Consider the following 20,680-nt stretch of genomic DNA (forward strand, 5'->3'; position numbering starts at 1 on the left):
CCGCACGGTGGACCAGTGGTTAGTGTGTGTGCCTTACAATAAGAAAGTTTGCATGGAGTTTGCATGTTCTCCCCATGACTGCTTGGCTTCCCTCCGGGTACTCCAGCTTCCTCCCACCTCCAAAGACATGCACCTGGGGATAGGTTGATTGGCAACACTAAATTGGCCCTAGTGTGTGAATGTTGTCTGTCTATCTGTGTTGGCCCTGTGATGAGGTGGTGACTTGTCCAGGGTGTACCCCGCCCAAATGCAACTGAGATTGGCTCCAGCACCTCCGCTATCCCGAGAGGGACAAGCGGTAGTAAATGGATGGATGGACGCTTGGAATTATTTGGTGTTCGTGGAGAAAACATTATAAAATAACAGGTTGACCAAGAAATGGCCCTTATGAAAGGGAGTCAATGGGAACGAAAGGGTCCCGGGGAACTCCATTTGATACTCACTCACTAGTTGTGTTCAAAATAACTTAGAACGGACGATGCAAATATTGAGATGAATTCCTTTACAACTCCTGATGCCACATTTCATTCTGCTAACCTTTAAAATGAACATTCTGTTGCATGGTGTCATCTTTAAAGGCAATACAATGACCCACAAAGGTCCCAGGTCTTCCCAAGGGGTAATTCCTCTCAAGACCTTCAAGCAGGAACTTCTTCATAAATAAAAGCAATATTGAACCAAAAGTATTCCTCTCTGTTTGCTTTTGTAGTATCAATGATATTATGGCATTAGAAATGGATCGTGGATCACTATTTCTCACACAAACTCCTTAAAGGGGAACATTATCACCAGACCTATGTAAGCGTCAATATACACCTTGATGTTGCAGAAAAAAGACCATATATTTTTTTAACCGATTTCCAAACTCTAAATGGGTGAATTTTGGCGAATTAAACGCCTTTCTATTATTCGCTCTCGGAGCGATGACGTCACAATGTGATGTCGCATCGGGAAGCAATCCGCCATTTTCTCAAACACCTAGTCAAATCAGCTCTGTTATTTTCCGTTTTTCGACTGTTTTCCGTACCTTGGAGACATCATGCCTCGTCGGTGTGTTGTCGGAGGGTGTAACAACACGAACAGGGACGGATTCAAGTTGCACCAGTGGCCCAAAGATGCGAAAGTGGCAAGAAATTGGACGTTTGTTCCGCACACTTTACCGACAAAAGCTATGCTACGACAGAGATGGCAAGAATGTGTGGATATCCTGCGACACTCAGAGCAGATGCATTTCCAACGATAAAGTCAAAGAAATCTGCCGCCAGACCCCCATTGAATCTGCCGGAGTGTGTGAGCAATTCAGGGACAAAGGACTTTGGTAGCACGGCAAGCAATGGCGGAAGTTTGTTTCCGCAGACGAGCGAGCTAAACCCTCTGGATGTCTTGGCTCACACCGTCCCGAAGATGATCAAGAGAAGAGTATCGACCCTAGCTTCCCTGGCCTGCTGACATGAGGGTATGTCTACAGAATATATTAATTGATGAAAATTGGGCTGTCTGCACTCTCAAAGTGCATGTTGTTGCCAAATGTATTTCATATGCTGTAAACCTAGTTCATAGTTGTTAGTTTCCTTTAATGCCAAACAAACACATACCAATCGTTGGTTAGAAGGCGATCGCTGAATTCGTCCTCGCTTTCTCCCGTGTCGCTTTCTCTCGTGTCGTTTTCGTCGGTTTCGCTTGCATACGGTTCAAACCGATATGGCTCAATAGCTTCAGTTTCTTCTTCAATTTCGTTTTCGCTACCTGCCTCCACACTACAACCATCCGTTTCAATACATGCGTAATCTGTTGAATCGCTTAAGCCGCTGAAATCCGAGTCTGAATCCGAGCTAATGTCGCTATAGCTTGCTGTTCTTTCCGCCATGTTTTTTTGTGTTGGCTTCACTATGTGACGTCACAGGAAAATGGACGGGTGGTTAAAATCAGGCACTTTGAAGCTTTTTTTAGGGATATTGCGTGATGGGTAAAATTTTGAAAAAAACTTCGAAAAATATAATAAGCCATTAGGAACTGATTTTTAATGGTTTTAACAATTCTGAAATTGTGATAATGTTCCCCTTTAAAACCATCGAGGAGCTTCCTCTGGGTCAACCTTGGACTAGTATTGTGCATTACAGTCTCTGGTTAAAAAAACATTTGTTGGTACAAGTAATCTTGAAATAATTGTATTTGTATTCAATAGACAATTTGTATCTGGCATGTTGAAATGAAAACACATTTGAATGCTTTGATTGATTGATTGATTGATTGAGAAGTTTATTGACATCTTAAAGAATTGAATCCATGTAATGCTTTAAAAAGGCAAATGGATGACACAAAAAGCCAAAAGGCTTGTTTCCATTGTGGTCCATTACATATTCATCACATTTGATACATTCAATAATAAAAGCTATACAACCTGTAACATGTATATAAAAAATTATGTTAAAAAATGGATCAATTATGTACATATACACAGTGTACAAGTCAGGTGATTTGAAGAACAATATATACAAAAAATGGGGAGTGGGAGGGGAAAAATACACTATCCATTTTCTACCGCTTCCCTTTCGATGTACGGTACATGGCAATCCAGACTAATGAAAGCCAGACAAGGGGACTTTGGTAAGGTTGCATCCAAAAAGACCTTTGATATACTTGCACTCACTGTGTTTTCTACTTATTGATTTATGCACCCTGCATATTTCCCTTTGCAGTGCATTAATCAATCAGTAAATGTGATCAAATCAACATTTTCCCCTTCAATGTATACCCTGGTTTACTCAGGTGAAGGCCACTGATCTTGATTTGTTCTACAAATTGTTGCACGACTAAACAAGCCATCCCATTAAAGCGTCAACCGGCAGGTTGAAAGGTCATCTAATCCTTTCTTTTATTGACTTTCTCCCTTGGTTTGCTGGCAAGAGCAGATTAGGTGACAGCGCAAAGCTTCACAACACGATTGCTATATTCCCCTGCAGGGTTACGTCTCACCTTTAGTACAGATTGCCATTCGCCATTTTAGACATGGATTCATTTGGCTTGATGACAATTGGCGTAACGCTGATTTATGTCCTGCTTGGCGAGAGGATGGTCAATGTGAGGTAATCATTCACTTTGCATTGCATTATGTCGTGTTTGTGCAAAATAACTTCTTTCCATGCAAACACTGCAGGAAGATGTACATGGCTACTCGGGAACAAGTCAAGAACCATCTCCCCAACTGTGTTCCACTGAAGAATCTAAGTAAGCTCATGCAAAAATGACACTGCTTATTCTTAAGCATATAGGTTGAAGAGTGTGTGTGCTCTTCACTCAGATAACGGTGCAGAGGATATAACTGTCTTTGGAGATGGACTCGCCTTGATAAGCTCTGTAAGTACTCAAGTTAAAGGTCTAACACTGTTCAACAAGAACCAGCGTCCTCCACAGGAGACATTTGGTTTTGGTCTATTTATTTTTGCAGACTTACAGGAGCGCTCTGCTGTTTTTAAGGATCTTCTGCAAAAAAGCAAGTCAAAGATCATCTATATGACAGCACTCTTCAGTTCAGTCTCAGTTTATTTCGAACATGCATACGATACAATGTAATGCATCACATATTTCCAGTTGTTTCACCACAGCACGTCAGAAAAGGAGTAGCAAGAAGCACAGCTTATTTAATTTTGATTGATTGAAACTTTTATTAGTAGATTGCACAGTACAGTACATATTCCGTACAATTGACCACTAAATTGTAACGCCCGAATACGTTTTTCAACTTGTTTAAGTCGGGGTCCACGTTAATCAATTCATGGTAATCCTAACCCTTACATGCCAGAGCAAATGTATCCTATTTCATTGTTCTCTGTAACATAACAGTGAACAAATAAATAATAAAAATAATAATATACCATAGTACAGGGGTCACCAACACGGTGCCCGCGGGCACCAGGTAGCCCGTAAGGACCAGATGAGTAGCCCGCTGGTCTGTTCTAGAAATAGCTCAAATAGCAGCACTTACCAGCGAGCTGCCTCTATTTTTTCAATTTTAATTATTTACTAGCAAGCTGGTCTCGCTTTGCTCGGCATTTTTAATTCTAAGAAAGACAAAACTCAAATAGAATTTGAAAATCCAAGAAAATATTTGAAAGACTTGGTCTTCACTAACTGACAAAGAAACAGATAACAGATTTGGTGTCCAGTTCAAAGTGTGACATGATTTATTTAAAAATTTGAGAGTTGACTTTTGTATTTTACATGAGTTATTATTTGTACAAACATGGTGCAAAGTAATTCATGATTTGTTAAAAAATGTTAGTGGCTAGCTAGTTAAAATGGGATATTGTGATTTCACAAGACTGTCTTAGAAGTGATCATTTGAAAATGTTCAATTTGAAAAATGTGCACTTAGAGAAAATATAAAAATAAAGTGTTGCAAATTGATATTTATCTGTTTCTATATATATTTATTGTGAGAAATCATTAAGATGATCAGTGTTTCCACAAAGATAAATATCATTAATTATTAATAATAACATAGAGTTAAAGGTAAATTGAGCAAATTGTCTATTTCTGGCAATTTATTTAAGTGTGTATCAAACTGGTAGCCCCTGTGATGAGGTGGCGACTTGTCCAGGGTGTACCCCGCCTTCCGCCCGATTGTAGCTGAGATAGGCTCCATTGCCCCCCGCGACCCCAAAGGGAATAAGCGGTAGAAAATGGATGGATGGAAACTGGTCGCCCTTCGCATTAATCAGTACCCAAGAAGTAGCTTTTGGTTTCAAAAAGGTTGGTGACCCCTGCCATAGTATGTAAAGAAATATTAAATACATAAATAATATTTGTCTCAATAATAAAAAATAAAAAAAATAACTCTAGTGTATTTAAGAATCTGCTGTGCTCGCGGGCCACTAGTTGAGTAGCCAAAATGATTAAAAAAAAGAGAGGACCTAAAACGGAACCTTGAGTAACCCCACTAGAATAACTAAAGAAGTTGAACAAATGACTACTGAACCTGAACATGTCCTGTGTTGACTTTGTTGATGTTCTTCTTTGTTTAGTGCAGCGGTTCTTAAACATTTTTCACCATGTCCCACCTCAGAAAACACTTGGCTCTCCAAGTACCACCTTAATGACCATTATTAAAATACAGTAGCACAGTAAGCCTAAGTATTCATTAAAAACAAGGCAGTGGTTTAATTTAAAAGGTATATTTAATATTTTGGCCACATGAGTACACACAGTTTGATGAGGAACACTGTTTAAATTTACTGTAAGAAAATAAAAGACTCATCACAGAGCCCGCGTACCACGAGTGGTACACGTACCACAGTTTGAGAATCACTGGTTTAGTGTGTATTAGGTTACCAGCCCTACTAGTCCTTCTACGTTCTTGTTGCTCGAGCTCACACGCCTTTTTTTGTTTGTTGATTATTATCCACACCGGCTGCCGCCAGCTAATCACGCCCTTTTTATGCCCGTCTCACCATTCATCCGGCGCCAAACCGTTATTCGACAGGTGCGTTCACGTTGCTCACTGCTTGCTAAATGCACCTCATGTCTAGCTTAGTTAGTGACAGCTGAAGGTTCTGTAGTTGTTAAACTCGCACTGATACTTCTGTGTTTTTTCCTGCGCTTCTGAGTGGCACATCTTCTTTGTTTTGCTTCGCTCTTTTGTGAAATAATACCTTGCTTACCTGTTCGCTGCTTCTGCCAAAGTCCTGCCGTCTCTTTGCATCCTGGGTAGAGATGTCCGATAATGGCTTTTTTGCCGATATCCCGATATTGTCCAACTCTTAATTACCGATTCCGATATCAAACGATACCGATATATACAGTCGTGGAATTAACACATTATTATGCCTAATTTTGTTGTGATGCCCCGTTGGATGCATTAAACAATGTAATAAGGCTTTCCAAAATAAATCAACTCAAGTTATGGAAAAAAAGGCCAGCATGGCACTGCCATATTTTTTATTGAAGTCACAAAGTGCATTATTTTTTTTAACATGCCTCAAAACAGCAGCTTGGAATTTGGGACATGCTCTCCCTGAGAGAGCATGAGGAGGTTGAGGTGGGCGGGGTTGGGGCGGGGCAGGGCGGGTTTGAGGTGGGGTTGTAGGGGGTGGCAGGCGGTGTATATTGTAGCGTCCCGGAAGAATTAGTGCTGCAAGGGGTTCTGGGTATTTGTTCTGTTGTGTTTATGTTGTGTTACGGTGCGAATGTTCTCCCGAAATGTGTTTGTCATTCTTGTTTGGTGTGGGTTCACAGTGTGGCGCATATTTGTAACAGTGTTAAAGTTGTTTATACGGCCACCCTCAGTGTGACCTGTATGGCTGTTGACCAACAATGCCTTGCATTCACTTGTGTGTGTGTGAAAAGCCGTAGGTATTATGTGATTGGGCCGGCACACAAAGGCAGTGCCTTTAAGGTTTATTGGCGCTCTGTACTTCTCCCTACGTCCGTGTACCACTCCGTACAGCGGCGTTTTAAAAAGTCATAAATGTTACTTTTTGAAACCGATACTGATAATTGCCGAACCGATACCGATAATTTCCGATATTACATTTTAAAGCATTTATCGGCCGATAATATCGGCAGCCCGATATTATCGGACATCTCTAATCCTGGGAACACGACCGTTGCTACTGCATCTGAAATAAACAAGCTACAGCAACACCTTACATAAATCCCAATTTTTAAAAAAAATGCCAAAAATGAGAGGACTTTAAGGAGTGCTTTGAGGAACACCTCAGTTATGTAAATCACAAGTTTGGACCCAAGTGTTCTATGTTTGCTGGTAAGGTTAAAATGTCAACGCAAAGACCTCCCAATGTGTTTACAGGGCTCCGAGTTCTTCTATACATCATGAGCACGCTAGTCTTTTTTTGGAAATTGCTGCAAAAATGTTTGTCTGCCAAGTTTTGAACTGAACTTGTGGTCACCAGTTAATTAGACCAAAAGCAGAAAAAGAGAGGACCTAAAATGGAACCTTGAGGAACACCACTAGTATAACTAAAGAAGTTGAACAAATGTGGTCTGCTACGTCATTGTGGCCCCCCATGTCATTCAAAGTGGTCAGCTACCTTTTTAACGTGTTCGCCACGTCGTTTGTGGCCCCCTGTCATTCAATGTGCTTTGCCACGTCATTTAATGTGGTCCGACACATCATTTAAAGTAGCGCGCCATGTCATTCAAAGTGGTCCACCAAATCATTTATTGTGGTCCGTCACTTCATTCAATGTGGTCAGCCAAATACAAACCCCGTTTCCATATGAGTTGGGAAATTGTGTTAGATGTAAATATAAACGGAATACAATGATTTGCAAATTATTTTCAACCCATATTTAGTTGAATATGCTACAAAGACAACATATTTGATGTTCAAACTGATAAACTTTTTTTTTTTTGCAAATAATCATTAACTTTAGAATTTGATGCCAGCAACACGTGACAAAGAAGTTGGGAAAGGTGGCAATAAATACTGATAAAGTTGAGGAATGCTCATCAAACACTTATTTGGAACATCCCACAGGTGAACAGGCCAATTGGGAACAGGTGGGTGCCATGATTGGGTATAAAAGTAGATTCCATGAAATGCTCAGTCATTCACAAACAAGGATGGGGCGAGGGTCACCACTTTGTCAACAAATGCGTGAGCAAATTGTTGAACAGTTTAAGAAGAACCTTTCTCAACCAGCTATTGAAAGGAATTTAGGGATTTCAACATCTACGGTCCGTAATATCATCAAAGGGTTCAAAGAACTGCACGTAAGCAGCTAAGCCCGTGACCTTCGATCCCTCAGGCTGTACTGCATCAACAAGCGACATCAGTGTGTAAAGGATATCACCACATGGGCTCAGGAACACTTCAGAAACCCACTGTCAGTAACTACAGTTGGTCGCTACATCTGTAAGTGCAAGTTAAAACTCTCCTATGCAAGGCAAAAACCGTTTTTCAACAACACCCAGAAACGCCGTCGGCTTCGCTGGGCCTGAGCTCATCTAAGATGGACTGATGCAAAGTGGAAAAGTGTTCTGTGGTCTGACGAGTCCACATTTCCAAATTGTTTTTGGAAACTGTGGACGTCGTGTCCTGCGGACCAAAGAGGAAAATAACCATCCGGATTGTTATAGGCGCAACGTTGAAAAGCCAGCATCTGTGATGGTATGGGGGTGTATTAGTGCCCAAGACATGGGTAACTTACACATCTGTGAAGGCGCCATTAATGCTGAAAGGTACATACAGGTTTTGGAGCAACATATGTTGCCATCCAAGCAACGTTACCATGGACGCCCCTGCTTATTTCAGCAAGACAATGCCGAGCCACGTGTTACATCAACGTGGCTTCATAGTAAAAGAGTGCGGGTACTAGACTGGCCTGCCTGTAGTCCAGACCTGTCTCCCATTGAAAATGTGTGGCGCAATACGAAGCCTAAAATACCACAACGGAGACCCCCGGACTGTTGAACAACTTAAGCTGTACATCAAGCAAGAATGGGAAATAATTCCACCTGAAAAGCTTCAAAAATTGGTCTCTTCAGTTCCCAAACATTTACTGAGTGTTGTTAAAAGGAAAGGCCATGTAACACAGTGGTAAAAATGCCCCTGTGCCAACTTTTTAGCAATGTGTTGCCGCCATTCAATTCTAAGTTAATGATTATTTGCTAAAAAAACAACATTAAATATCTTGTCTTTGCAGTCTATTCAATTGAATATAAGTTGAAAAGGATTTGCAAATCATTGTATTCTGTTGTTATTTACTATTTACACAACGTGCCAACTTCACTGGTTTTGGGTTTTGTACATACTGTGTTTTTGCATGTTTTCGCAGGGTTTGAAGTACCCAGGAATACCATCATCAAATGCTCCTGGAAAGATCTTCCTTCTCAATCTGAAAGACTCTGAGATGGAACCAGTGGAGTTGCTCATTTCCAAAAACTTTGACCTGAAGACATTTAACCCTCACGGCATCAGTGTCTATACAGACGCTACAAGTATGAACACTCCTGCATTTCATTCATCACATTTGAGCTAAACCGTCATCGCCGTTCACGTCATAGCTCGGGCTGTCGGCCTGTCAATGTTGAAGCATGCGATTAATCACAAAGCAAAATTGCATTAGTCATGTTTACAGGCAGGAGAATCACGTAGCTTATTTTGACCGCACATGCTCCTTTACCGTGGATGATTACCTGAAATGCGGCTAGGGTTGTTATACGGTCAGTGATCAGGTCAATGCAAAGATGAGTGAGGAGACGCCGACTGGTGTGATCACCGACAAATTGGCTTTCTAAACAACTGGTTAAATGCAGACTAAGAGTCCTCTGAGTTACGTTTATAAATCTGTGTTATCTATTCATGTTCCTTGTTATTTTCAAAATGATTACAGTATTTTTCAAATGATGCACGTCATATAAACATACACCATGTTTTGAGCAGATGATATACTTTCAAGTAAAATATTCATAGAATGTTTGTACATAATATTCCAACAATAAAATAGTATTATTTAAAGTTAATGCTAGGGCTGCAATGATTAATCAATTAATTTCATTACAACAAAGCTTTGATTTATATTCTGTTGGGTCAATTAGTCGTGGAGTGAATGAAACTAATATACCTGTAAATTGATATAATCCAAACCATTAGGGTTGCCTGGAACTTTAAATACGCGGACATAGTTTCCTCATGGTTTCTGCATTACAGGACACGTGACAGCGGTGTTGTGCAGGTGCCGTGGTCAGTGTGGCGGCGAACACTGTTTAATTTTATTTTTATTAATGCACATATTTTAAAAGTGCAATTTCAATGTTGATGGCGTACATTTTCTAGATATGGCAAGCAAAAAAAATGTGTGTGTGTGTTTTATTCCTACCCTTCTTGAGACATCAACAAGGAAAAGTACCTTCCATATGTGAACAAGTTAGGACATAAATCATGGTCCCAATAAGGGAAACCATTGCATCTAATTGAGAATGTCTCATTTGCACCCCTTGTGGAGAAATCTATAAAAATGAGGGTGGTCCCAAAAAGGAGGGATTTTTCCAATTGACTGTGTGTCGGTTTTAAAAGTGCTCCCCTCTGGTCAACATATGAAATAACAAGTGTGTGTAAACATTTTAAGTGCTCCCCCTGTGGCCAACATATGTAATAACAAGTGTGTATGAAATTGAAATGCGCCCCTTTCGGCCAAAATGTATTGAAAAAATAAAATAAATATGTATATAGAGACATACTGTAATAACTTAGAGCAAATAATGACGATTAAAAACCAATTACAAACAAAAAATTCAAAAAAATTATAAATTAACCTTACCATTGTTATTTTTGCATACCGGTAGTATGTATGTATTAATAATGTTGTAAATACAATGACAAATACAACTATGAGTCTGCGTTTGCGTGTGTAAAATATGTTTTACTATTTTCCCTAAAATACGAATCGAGGATCAAAAGTGCGCTTTGTTTGATTACTGGATTATTTGAACAGATTAATCGATCGATTGTTTGAAGATCACAACAGTAATCGAAAGCTGCAGCCCGAGTTAACTTACTAGATACTATGCAAGCATGTGATTGTCAAGATTAATCAAAATTTAAAGGTGTAAATCTGATGCTATGAATATGTAAAGAAGATAACTAATATGCTAACTGTTTTTTAACATACAATGCACATTTGACAAAACTATTGGTGCAAGTTTGAATATACTGTAGCTTGGCATTAAACATTCTATCAGTGTTATTGTCGCTACCACAGTGACCAGCATGACTTGTGTGGTCTCTATTTTAGTTTATTTTGTGTTTTATATATATATATTTTTTTTTAAGTTATTTTTTTCTTACACTAGACTGTCCTTACTTTTATCCTTTAAATGTCTGGTAACTACTGTGCAGCACTTTGTGAAACTTATATTGTTTTTTAAATAGCGTTATATATTGCCTCCCTACTTGACACTCAGCATCAAGGGTTGGAATTGGGGGTTAAATCACCAAAAATGATTCCCGGGCGCAGCCACCACTGCTGCTCACTGCTCCCCTCACCTCCCAGGGGGTGATCAGGGGTGATGGGTCAAATGCAGAGAATCATTTCGCCACACCTAGTGTGTGTGACAATCATGGGTACTTTAACTTTAAATAGTGGATTGGATTAATTTAAAAAAATGTAATAATTCACAATTTATTGAGAAACTTTGTATGTCCACCTTAAATTTATGCAGAAAGTACTACAATTGGGTTTTTTGGTTTGATAGTTTTAACCAATTGTATTACAACACACTCCCTACACACTCCCTTTTTTTTTTTAATTTGTAAGAGTTTCTCCATTGTGGATTTGAAGCATAGTCAATGCATGCGTTTACTGTACATATGCTTTGTTTCCTCATGAATTCAGATGGGTCAGTCTACCTGTTTGTTGTGAATCATCCTCACCACAACAGCCAAGTAGAGTTGTTTGAATTTGTTGAAGAGGAGCGCTCCCTTGTTCATCTAAAGACATTCAAACATAAACTTCTTTACAGGTACTGCTGCATATTTATTTAACATACTTACTGTTTCCACATTTTGTTATGTTACAGCCGTATTCCAAATATTCAATTCATTTTTGTCCTCAAAATTCTACACATAATACCACATAATGGCAATGTGAAAATGTTTTTGCAAAATCACATGTACATAAGCATTCACAGTCTTTGTTCAATACTTTGTTGATTCACTTTGGCAGCAATCACAGCCCCAAATCTTTTTTAATATGATGCCACAAGCTTGGCACACCTATTTTTGGGCAGTTTCGCCCATTCCTCTTTGCAGCACCTCTCAAGCTCCATCAGGTTTGATGGGAAGTGTTGGTTTACATCCGGGATGTCTCCGTACATTGCTACATTCGTCTTTCCATCTACCCTGATTGTTTCCCAGTTCCTACCGTTGAAAACCATCCCCATAGCATGATACTGCCACCACCATGCTTCACTGTAGGGATGGTATTGGCTTGGTGATGACCGGTGCCTGGTTTCTTCCAAACATGATGCCTGGCATTCACGCCAAAGAGTTCAATCTTTGTCTCATCAGACCAGACCTTTTGTTTCCAATGGTCTGAGCATACTTGCCAACCTTGAGACCTCCGAATTCGGGAGATTGAGGGGGGTGGGGTTTTGTGGTAGCGAGGGTGTATATTGTAGCGTCCCGTAAGAGTTAGTGCTGCAAGGTGTTCTGGGTATTTGTTCTGTTGTGTTTATGTTGTGTTACTATGGGGATGTTATCCCGAAATGTGTTTGTCATTCTTGTTTGGTGTGGGTTCACAGTGTTGCGCATATTTGTAACAGTGTTAAAGTTGTTTATACGGCCACCCTCAGTGTGACCTGTATGGCTAGTGATCAAGTATGGCTTGCATTTACTTATGTGTGTGTGAGTAAAGGCCGCATATATTATGTGACTGGGCTGGTACTCTGTTTGTATGAAGGAAAAGCGGATGTGATGACAGGTTGTAGAGGACGCTAAAGGCGGTGTCTTTAATGCACGCCCCTAATATTGTTGTCCGGGTGGAAATCGGGAAAAATTCGGGAGAATGGTTGCCCCGGGAGATTTTCGGGAGGGGCACCGAAATTCGGGAGTCTCCCGGGAAAATCGGGAGGGTTGGCAAGTATGGATCTGAAAGTCTTTCAGGTGCATTTTAGCAAATTTTTTACTAAGAAATGGCTCCCGTCTGGAAACTATCATACAGGCTTTCAGAATTGGTTGTGCTTCTGGAAGGTTCTCCTCTCTTCACAGAGAAATGCCGTAGCTCTGGCAGCGTGACCATCGGGTTTTGGTCACCTCCCTGAGAAACAAAAGTCCCTGGTCTTATGAGACAAAGATTGAACTCTTCGGCGTGAATGCCAGGCATCATGTTTGGAGGAAACCATCCCTACAGTGAAGCATTGTGGTGGCAGCATCATGCTGTGGGGATGGTTTTCAGCGTCAGAAACTGTGAGACTAGTCAGTATCAACGTTCCCTCTAAGGTGCGCGCCTGCGCAATTGCGCACTGCTCAAGCGTCCTTTGTGCACAGCAAATATGTACCGCGCACCAAATCAAACCCCATCTGAATTCTAAACAAAATAAACACAGAATTTATTCTGTGTGATTTTGCAATGCAACTCTGAGTGACAGTGACACGAAGCGGCCCTAACGGTGTTCGTCAACACCGTTCAATTGAACACCGTTCAATTATTGTAACGTCTATCGAGATGCTTCGAGAACAGGAATAATATCGATCACTTTATTGAGCAAAACGGTTTATATTCGGCCATAACCACACCAAAAACATGAGTAAAAAAGCATCTGTCTCGAAAAACTAGTCATTTTCTGCCGTACAAACCAGGCCAAAACCAACTTGTCATCTGTCACCAACACGCATAGCACTAAGCCACTGGTGCGTTTATGGCCACACAAAAAGTCGGACAACTCAAACACCACACAACGTTACAATATGACTCCTCAGTCATACGTGTGCTTATTCTACTGTCATTTATTATTAATGTTAATTTATTGATATTAATCATGGAATGCTGTTACTAGAGAAAGTTACAGGAATGCATACTTCATCCTATGCTTACATTTCATTGTGCAACATGAGGATGTTTAAGGGGAACTAAATGTGATCTCTGGAAGGGGTACACATGATTTCCAAAGCAGGACCCCCACCCAGACATATTGTACAATACTAATCCATAGCTTATGAAAAACAAGATTTATTTTATTTTCATTACAAGTGGGCCAAATCACTAATATTACAAAATAATCTCATGAAAATGACTCCTGTCATTTGAGTGTTATTATAAAAGATTAGTTTGAGACAGGTGTGCTGCTGGTATTGCCACGTGTGATGTTGCTCACATGTGCTCATGGAGTTTTTGTGTTTGCTCACACACATGAACAATTAGAGGGAACATTGGTCAGGATAGTGGGAAAGACGAATGCAGCCATGTACAGAGACATCCTGGATGAAAACCATCCAATCTGATGGAGTTTGAGAGGTGCTGCAAAGAGGAATGGGCGAAACTGCCCAAAGATAGGTGTGCCAAGCTTGTGGCATCATATTAAAAAAGACTTCAGGCTGTAATTGCTGCCAAACGTGCGTCAACAAAGTATTGAGCAAAGACTGTGAATACTTATGTACGTGTGATTTCATTTTTTTTTTTTAATCTTTAATGAATTTGCTAAAATTAAAAAAATACAAAACTTTTCACAGTGTAATTATGGGGTATTATTTGTAGGTATTTGAAGACAAACAGATTCTTTCAATTTTGGAATAAGGCTATGACATAACAAAATGAAGGGATGTGAGCACTGTTCCAGGTGCACTGTAATATAATATAACATCCTGTCATGTGGTGTGTAATGAATACCTTTTTTCTCTGTGTTCCCCTGTAGTGTCAACGATATTGTAGCATTTGGAGTGGATCGTTTCTATGCCACCAATGATCACTATTTCTCCAATGAACTCATTAAAACCATAGTAGAGCCTCTTCTAGGTCAACCTGGGGCTAATGTTGTGTATTACAGTCCAGAGACCGTCAAAGTGGTCTCTGAGGGGTATCACTTTGCAAATGGCATCAACGTCTCACCAGACAAAAGGTCGGCAAGTTCTTCAGAGTTATGCCATTGAGACATGAATGATTTAGTAATATGTATGTGTCATTAATAGGCATATCTATGTGACCGATATATTTGCTCATAATGTGCATGTGTTGGAGAGGAAAGACGACAATGCATTGGTCTCTGTGAAGGTGAATCACTAGGAAATATTACTATTGATATCATAGAGATACATGTAAAAATTGAAGGTGTACGGTATATTAATTCTGATTTCATTCTATAATGTCATCAGTCCATTCCTCTAGGTTCACTCTGTGACAACATCGAAGTAGATCCTAAAACCGGTGACCTATGGATTGGGTGTCTACCTAATGCATGGAAAATTTTCCATTTTGACCCCAAAGATCCGCCTGGCTCAGAGGTTTGTCTCTCCACATTATTTAGTGATGAACCTCATAACAAATGTGACTTGTGTGGTCGCACCAAAATTAGTGCTGTCTTCGACTACCGTATTTTTCGGACTATAAGTCGCAGTTTTTTTCATAGTTTGGCCGGGCTCCAGTGCGATTTATATATGTTTTTTTCCTTCTTTATAATGCATTTTCGGCAGGTGCGACTTATACTCTGGTGCAACTTATACTCCGAAAAATACGGTAAATATTTTCATATTTGAATCTGATTCATTAGATTTTACCCATCGTTGACGATCCGTCGAATCTATGACGTTTTTTTTAAAGCGAAATAAACAGATGTTGATATGTATTTGTTGGGACTTTGAACCGTTGGGCACCACATGATTCAATTCGATACTCGGGGCCGGGGTAACGATTCGATTCTCGATTGAAAATGATTGTCGATTCAAAATCTATACTTTTTTAATTACATTGGTTGCCAGTTCTATGACTAACTACATTCCTCCATGAAATTGATGAACATCTGTGATAGATGTCTATATAACTTAAAAGTAAACTGGTAGAATTTTATTGAACAAAACCAAAGTATTTAATAAAGTCAAACAAAAGAAGGATCTCACACTTCGATTTTGTAAAAAAAAATCTGTACAGCAAATTCGGGCATGTACGTCAACAATATGATTTGCCTGAGTGGCTGGACAGGACAATTAAAATTTTTTTTAATCGATTTTAAAAAACATTTTAATTGATTAAAAATTGCTACAAATAGGAATCGCAATTCATTCGAAAATCTTTTTTTTCTTACGCCCCTATTTGTGTATACTGGTCACTAGTACCACCACCTATGTATGTTCTAACACTTATACAAGTGAATATTCCAAAGTTAATTAAATGTAGGAGTGCAGTCTTCCATTAAAGCAGGGGTCTTCAAAGTTTTACAGGCCAAGGATCCCCAAACTGAGCTGGGACTCCCATCTTATATATCCTGTATATAATTGTGTTTTAAATTAAAATAGTTCAAAGGTACCTTGTTATTGTGCAATACTAAGATATTCAAATAATATAATATAGCTGGCAACTAGCACCGTTAATTGCAAGAGGCTACTAGTGCATTTATCGCTAGCTAAAAACTGGCATGCTAATTGCTAGCTGGCATCTTGCACTGCTAATTGCTAACTGGCAATTGGCGCGGTAATCACTTACAGTTAATTAGAGCGCTAATTGCTCGCTTTCTTAAATGCTAAACTTAATACAGTAATATACTTCTTTATACCTATCTTTATTCTAAAACTGCATGGTACAGTGAGTTGGGGGTCCATGTTTCTGCTATTTCTAAACTACACAGCAGTGTGTTCTATCAATGTTAATGTGTATTAAAATGTGTGCAAAAATTGCATGGGAATATAAAAAAAATATTTAAAAAAAGATCAACCCCTGGTGGTCATGAAGACCTCTGCGTTTAAGTTAACTAAATAAACATCTCAATTTGCAACTTTGTACTCCTTGAAAAAAGGCTAAACCGCGGTTTGAGTGGGTTTTGGCACTGGCGCAGCACCGATAGGACATCATACTTGATTAAATGGAGGAAGTAAAAGCCATAACAAAGTTTCCATTTGTGAACGTGCGGAAGGATCATTACTCTTTTCAAGAAGAGAGCTACAACTCTGAGGTGAGGTGAGGTGGTTTGTCCCGACGCCCGCCATGGTCCAATTTCCGATGCGTTTCACCGGGGTCGACGATGGTATCCGGCCGGCCAGAGGCGCGCGATGACACGATGAGCTTCGTGTCTGACTACGTAGCCTCCCGAATAGCCTTAATCACGTTCCCCATGTAGAAACACCCTCCCAACGCTATTAGTAACATATTGTTTGCAAACGGTGGCGACTAATCTAGTGTGAACAATACTCCTCTGAATCGAATCGTCGAATCTTCGGCTATTTGAAGACAGCCCTAATGAAAATATGACATTTCCTCTCTTTTATGTGTTGATACGTGTCCTCCAGGTTGTCCGCATCCAGAACATTCACTCAGACGACCCACTGGTGACTCAGGTGTATGCTGACGACGGTCATGTGATCATGAGTTCCTCTGTTGCTACGATCTATGGAAGCAAACTGCTCATTGGCTCAGTTTTTCATAAAGCCTTATGCTGTGAGTTGGAGTAGGCAGTAAAATGTCATTGAACAGACAAAAAAAATCAACAATAGACGAATTTCATAAGAAAATCTATGACCACAATACAGTTACATCCATTATTTTTTACAGCCCTTGTGAGGTAAATACAAGTGGGATGTTATAAGTAGGGATAATGTTAATAATAGATTAAGTCATTGATTACTTGTTACTTGGTACAGATAATGTGCAGTACTCTTCTGCAACCAGCAGAGGTGATGGCAATTAACTAACATCAGGAAATTGGCTATATAGGAAGTTGAACTACATTCATGCAGAATGCTGCTATGGCAGCATTATTCTGACATGTATGTATAAATGATAAATATAAATAACTGTTAAAAATCAAATGTTAATTTCCCCTATCATTTTTGTCAAATGTCCCTAGCTTTGAGTATACATTGGCAATGATGTGGATCACAAGATGCTAGAAGATGTGTGACAGGTTTACCATTGAATTGTTTATTAAAGTGAGCCTCCCCTCAGAGAATAAACAACAATATGTGGGAAATTTTGGTCCATTGTTCGATTCCCATCCTTTGGCGTTCCTCTGTCCCAAGCCCGGATAAATGGCAGTGCTTTGTCAGGAAGGAAATCCTTGGAGGGTATCCGGTGTAAAAACTAAGCCAAAGAAATCCTGAGAATCACTCCCTGTGGTGACCCCTGATGGGACAACTACACCGTGTGTGACGAACAAATGTACAAATGTATTAGCCAAGGATTTGCTGAAATTGAATTGGAACTAACCTCATACCTGTAAAGCTGAAGTTACAAGCCCCCACAAGCTGGGTTGCTTGGGTTGTCAGCTTATCGCCAATATAAGAAAGTTTTTTTTGTACAAAATGCCTTTCTATAATCTGTGCAATGTCTTTAATGCAAGCCTGTGACATCAATATGTGATAAGACAGTAAACTTCAGAGAAAAGTTGATACATCTCCAAAGGTGTCCCAAGAAATATAGGTGGCACTTTGTGGAAAATGTTGAACATCAGCCGGCTGAATGGATGGAAATCAGACACTCTCAGAGGTCTTCCATGAAGAGAGAGACAGATCTCCAGTTCAAGTATATAAAGGCCGTCCAAAGTGCGGTCTAGTGGCCATTCTCTGGGTGTGGATAGTTGTTTTTTTTTTATCCCTTGGTCTATTGTTAAGTAAGTACTTTGTTATTAATTAGCGTCTTAAGTGTATGAAACGTATCTAAAAGGCTTCCAGCATTCTCCAATGTCACTATGCAGCCCTCAATGAAAAAAGTGGACACCCCTGAAGTTAATGCATCAAAATTATAATACTTCCCAAAAAGGAGTGGAACAGGTCCTGACTACACCTTTCACAAAAAGTTACTCGGCTTTTAAGTAAAATTTTAGGATAAACCTAAAATGCTCAATAATTCACAGATTAATTTTATTTGACCTTCTCTGAACTTCCGAATGCATTATTCTGTTTCTCTACTGTTACACTACACTAATCCCTCGTTTAATTCAGGACATGGCTGTGATAAATGAAATCCCGCGAAGTAGTAATCAATTATAATTATAATATTTCCATCATTAGAGCATTGAAACACTAGTTTACAAGCTTCTAAATAACACTTTAACATTTTGAGAGCCCTCTGCACATGAAATCACACAATTTAGTCACCTTTACACTCTGTTAATCCTATATAGTAATGTTTATTTATATTTAGCCATTTTTATGCTTGAAAAGGCTTAATTTAAGGCAAACTTGTTATAAATTGTGCTTAAAGAAAATCTGTAACGTGATCAAAAATATTTGAGGCGCAATGTGGTGAGGGACAAATGTACTTGCTGTTCTCCAATGAAAAAAAAAACAAAACCGCAAAATGCCCAACAGTTGTGCAATCCATGAATGGAGAAATACACTCTTCTAGTTTTTCTGTATCTCAGTTGCAACCTGATAATATTATTATCAACAATCTTAATTTATATTTTATTGCAACAGTCATTCTCACTATTTTATCTATTTTGCCGTTACTTTTTCCCCAAGCTTTTAACCCTGCGATTTATACAAAAGTGCGGCTAATCTCATGGATTTTTCTTCGCGAACGGCTAAATTACGGAACGGAGCAAGCAAAGAAGCCAAACAATGTTCTAAAATGGTCCACTTTAAGAAACTGTTCAAACTCAACATGTTTACATTGCACAAGGAAGAAGAATTCTGATAACCCTCTTGAACCTTAAAAAAGAGATAAAAACGTATTCATCTCATAAAGGACGACTAAAGACATCTATCACTTTTCTGTTTTGTTTGATCAGCCGTTTTACTGCCGTGTTACAGGCACTGTTTGGAAACAATAATGATATGTAAACAAACATTTACAAAATCTTTCTATGTAAATATCAAATTTCATAACAAACCGGTATATATCTGCGGTTAATAGTCCAGTGCAGCTAATATATGGAAAGATCATTTTTCTTCTTCTAAAATGTAGTGGATGCGACTTATAGTCTGGAAAATATGGTATATATTTTTTTATTTATATTTTTACATATATTTCAAAATGTAGTTTAAATAACTTTTTTTTAATAATGTAAACATTTTTTTGTCATTATTCAGTGTGGACACCTCAAAAGTGATGTTTTTTCCCTGAATCCTGAGTGCCATATTTAGTTATTGTCGATTGTGCTGTGCTTGCATGTGTTTGTTTTTTCTTAAACTAAGCACTTTGTGTTGCAACTTGCCTGTGCATGAAAAAAGTGCAATATAATTACATTTGATCAGTGAGAACATACCGTGGCAACGCTGTTGATCAACAATAATGCAAAATGTGAGCATTATGATTAAGATTGATACATTTCCTATTTGAATGAAACAGTAATATTTATTGGTCCATTCATGGATGACACAATTATTCAGTTTGATAAGTAGTACAATGTTGAACATTTGCATTCAAAGTTTTGGAGAAGGCCAAATTAAGTTCACCTGTGAATATTAAAGTGCATTTTAGAATTATTCTGAAATTTCACCCGAAAGCCAATTATCTTTTTTATAGAAACTAAACAAAAAACCTACCCCATTTCATCGTGAGATAAATCTTCCTCTTCTACTTTGCTAATTGTGAACCGAGTGGCACTCTCGTTAAGTTGTGACCTTCCTTCCTGCGTTGTTGAGGCTGCTACATTAAATTCAATGCCCTCACTCGTGGCGCTGACGCCATCGCCGTGTGTGTCGTCGCTACCCGCGCTCTCTGTTGCTTCTCCCGTCCCGCACTTCTCTTGGCTTTCTTCCTTTTTGCCGCCCAAAGAGTTCAGAAACACTTCGCTGATGCTCAACGGCCCTCCGTGCCGCGGCGAGTGATCCAGCTTCTCGATGTGGGTGGTCAAGATGTCGCTGCAGCTCTTGGAGCGATTGAAAACATCGGCCGCTTTGACCTTCGGTGCCGTCATTCCGATCTCCTTGATGACGGTGCTGTAGTCTTCCTCTTTCTCTGATAAGAACTTAAATATGTCGACGACGGTCGTTCTGGGCGTGTCAACGGGCGTCTCAACGTGTTTGCCTTTGCGTTCGTATCGTCTCTTCTTAAACACCTTGTGGGCCTCC

General features: G+C 39.4%; 2 protein-coding genes across 2 annotated transcripts in view; one reads left to right on the forward strand and one right to left on the reverse strand.

The window, feature by feature from the left end:
• The first annotated feature begins 2,890 nt into the window (after positions 1–2,890).
• LOC133600017 (serum paraoxonase/arylesterase 2-like) lies at positions 2,891–17,639 on the forward strand. The gene is made up of 9 exons (XM_061952918.1): positions 2,891–3,086; positions 3,158–3,228; positions 3,302–3,357; positions 8,799–8,961; positions 11,358–11,484; positions 14,374–14,577; positions 14,648–14,729; positions 14,831–14,959; positions 16,955–17,639. Exons 1-9 carry the CDS (start codon positions 3,010–3,012, stop codon positions 17,114–17,116), a joined length of 1,071 nt encoding a protein of 356 aa, XP_061808902.1. The 5' UTR covers positions 2,891–3,009; the 3' UTR covers positions 17,117–17,639.
• The window catches only part of LOC133600007 (potassium channel subfamily K member 5-like), a 22,725-nt gene continuing 19,474 nt past the window's right edge, over positions 17,430–20,680 (reverse strand). The window contains exon 5 of the mRNA XM_061952907.1: positions 17,430–20,680. This exon is cut by the window's right edge and continues 115 nt beyond it. Within this exon, the coding sequence (XP_061808891.1) occupies positions 20,149–20,680 (532 nt within the window). The 3' untranslated portion in view covers positions 17,430–20,148.

Source organism: Nerophis lumbriciformis, linkage group LG04, assembly GCF_033978685.3.
Source record: "Nerophis lumbriciformis linkage group LG04, RoL_Nlum_v2.1, whole genome shotgun sequence".
Taxonomy (NCBI): Eukaryota; Metazoa; Chordata; class Actinopteri; order Syngnathiformes; family Syngnathidae; genus Nerophis; species Nerophis lumbriciformis.

Excerpts from the sequence above, each read along its gene's own strand:
- LOC133600017 (XM_061952918.1), top strand. The coding sequence starts at position 3,010 with ATGGATTCATTTGGCTTGATGACAATTGGCGTAACGCTGATTTATGTC. Across the intron at positions 3,358-8,798 it reads GACTCGCCTTGATAAGCTCT|GGTTTGAAGTACCCAGGAAT; the intron begins GTAAGTACTCAA and ends ATGTTTTCGCAG. Across the intron at positions 11,485-14,373 it reads AAACATAAACTTCTTTACAG|TGTCAACGATATTGTAGCAT; the intron begins GTACTGCTGCAT and ends GTTCCCCTGTAG.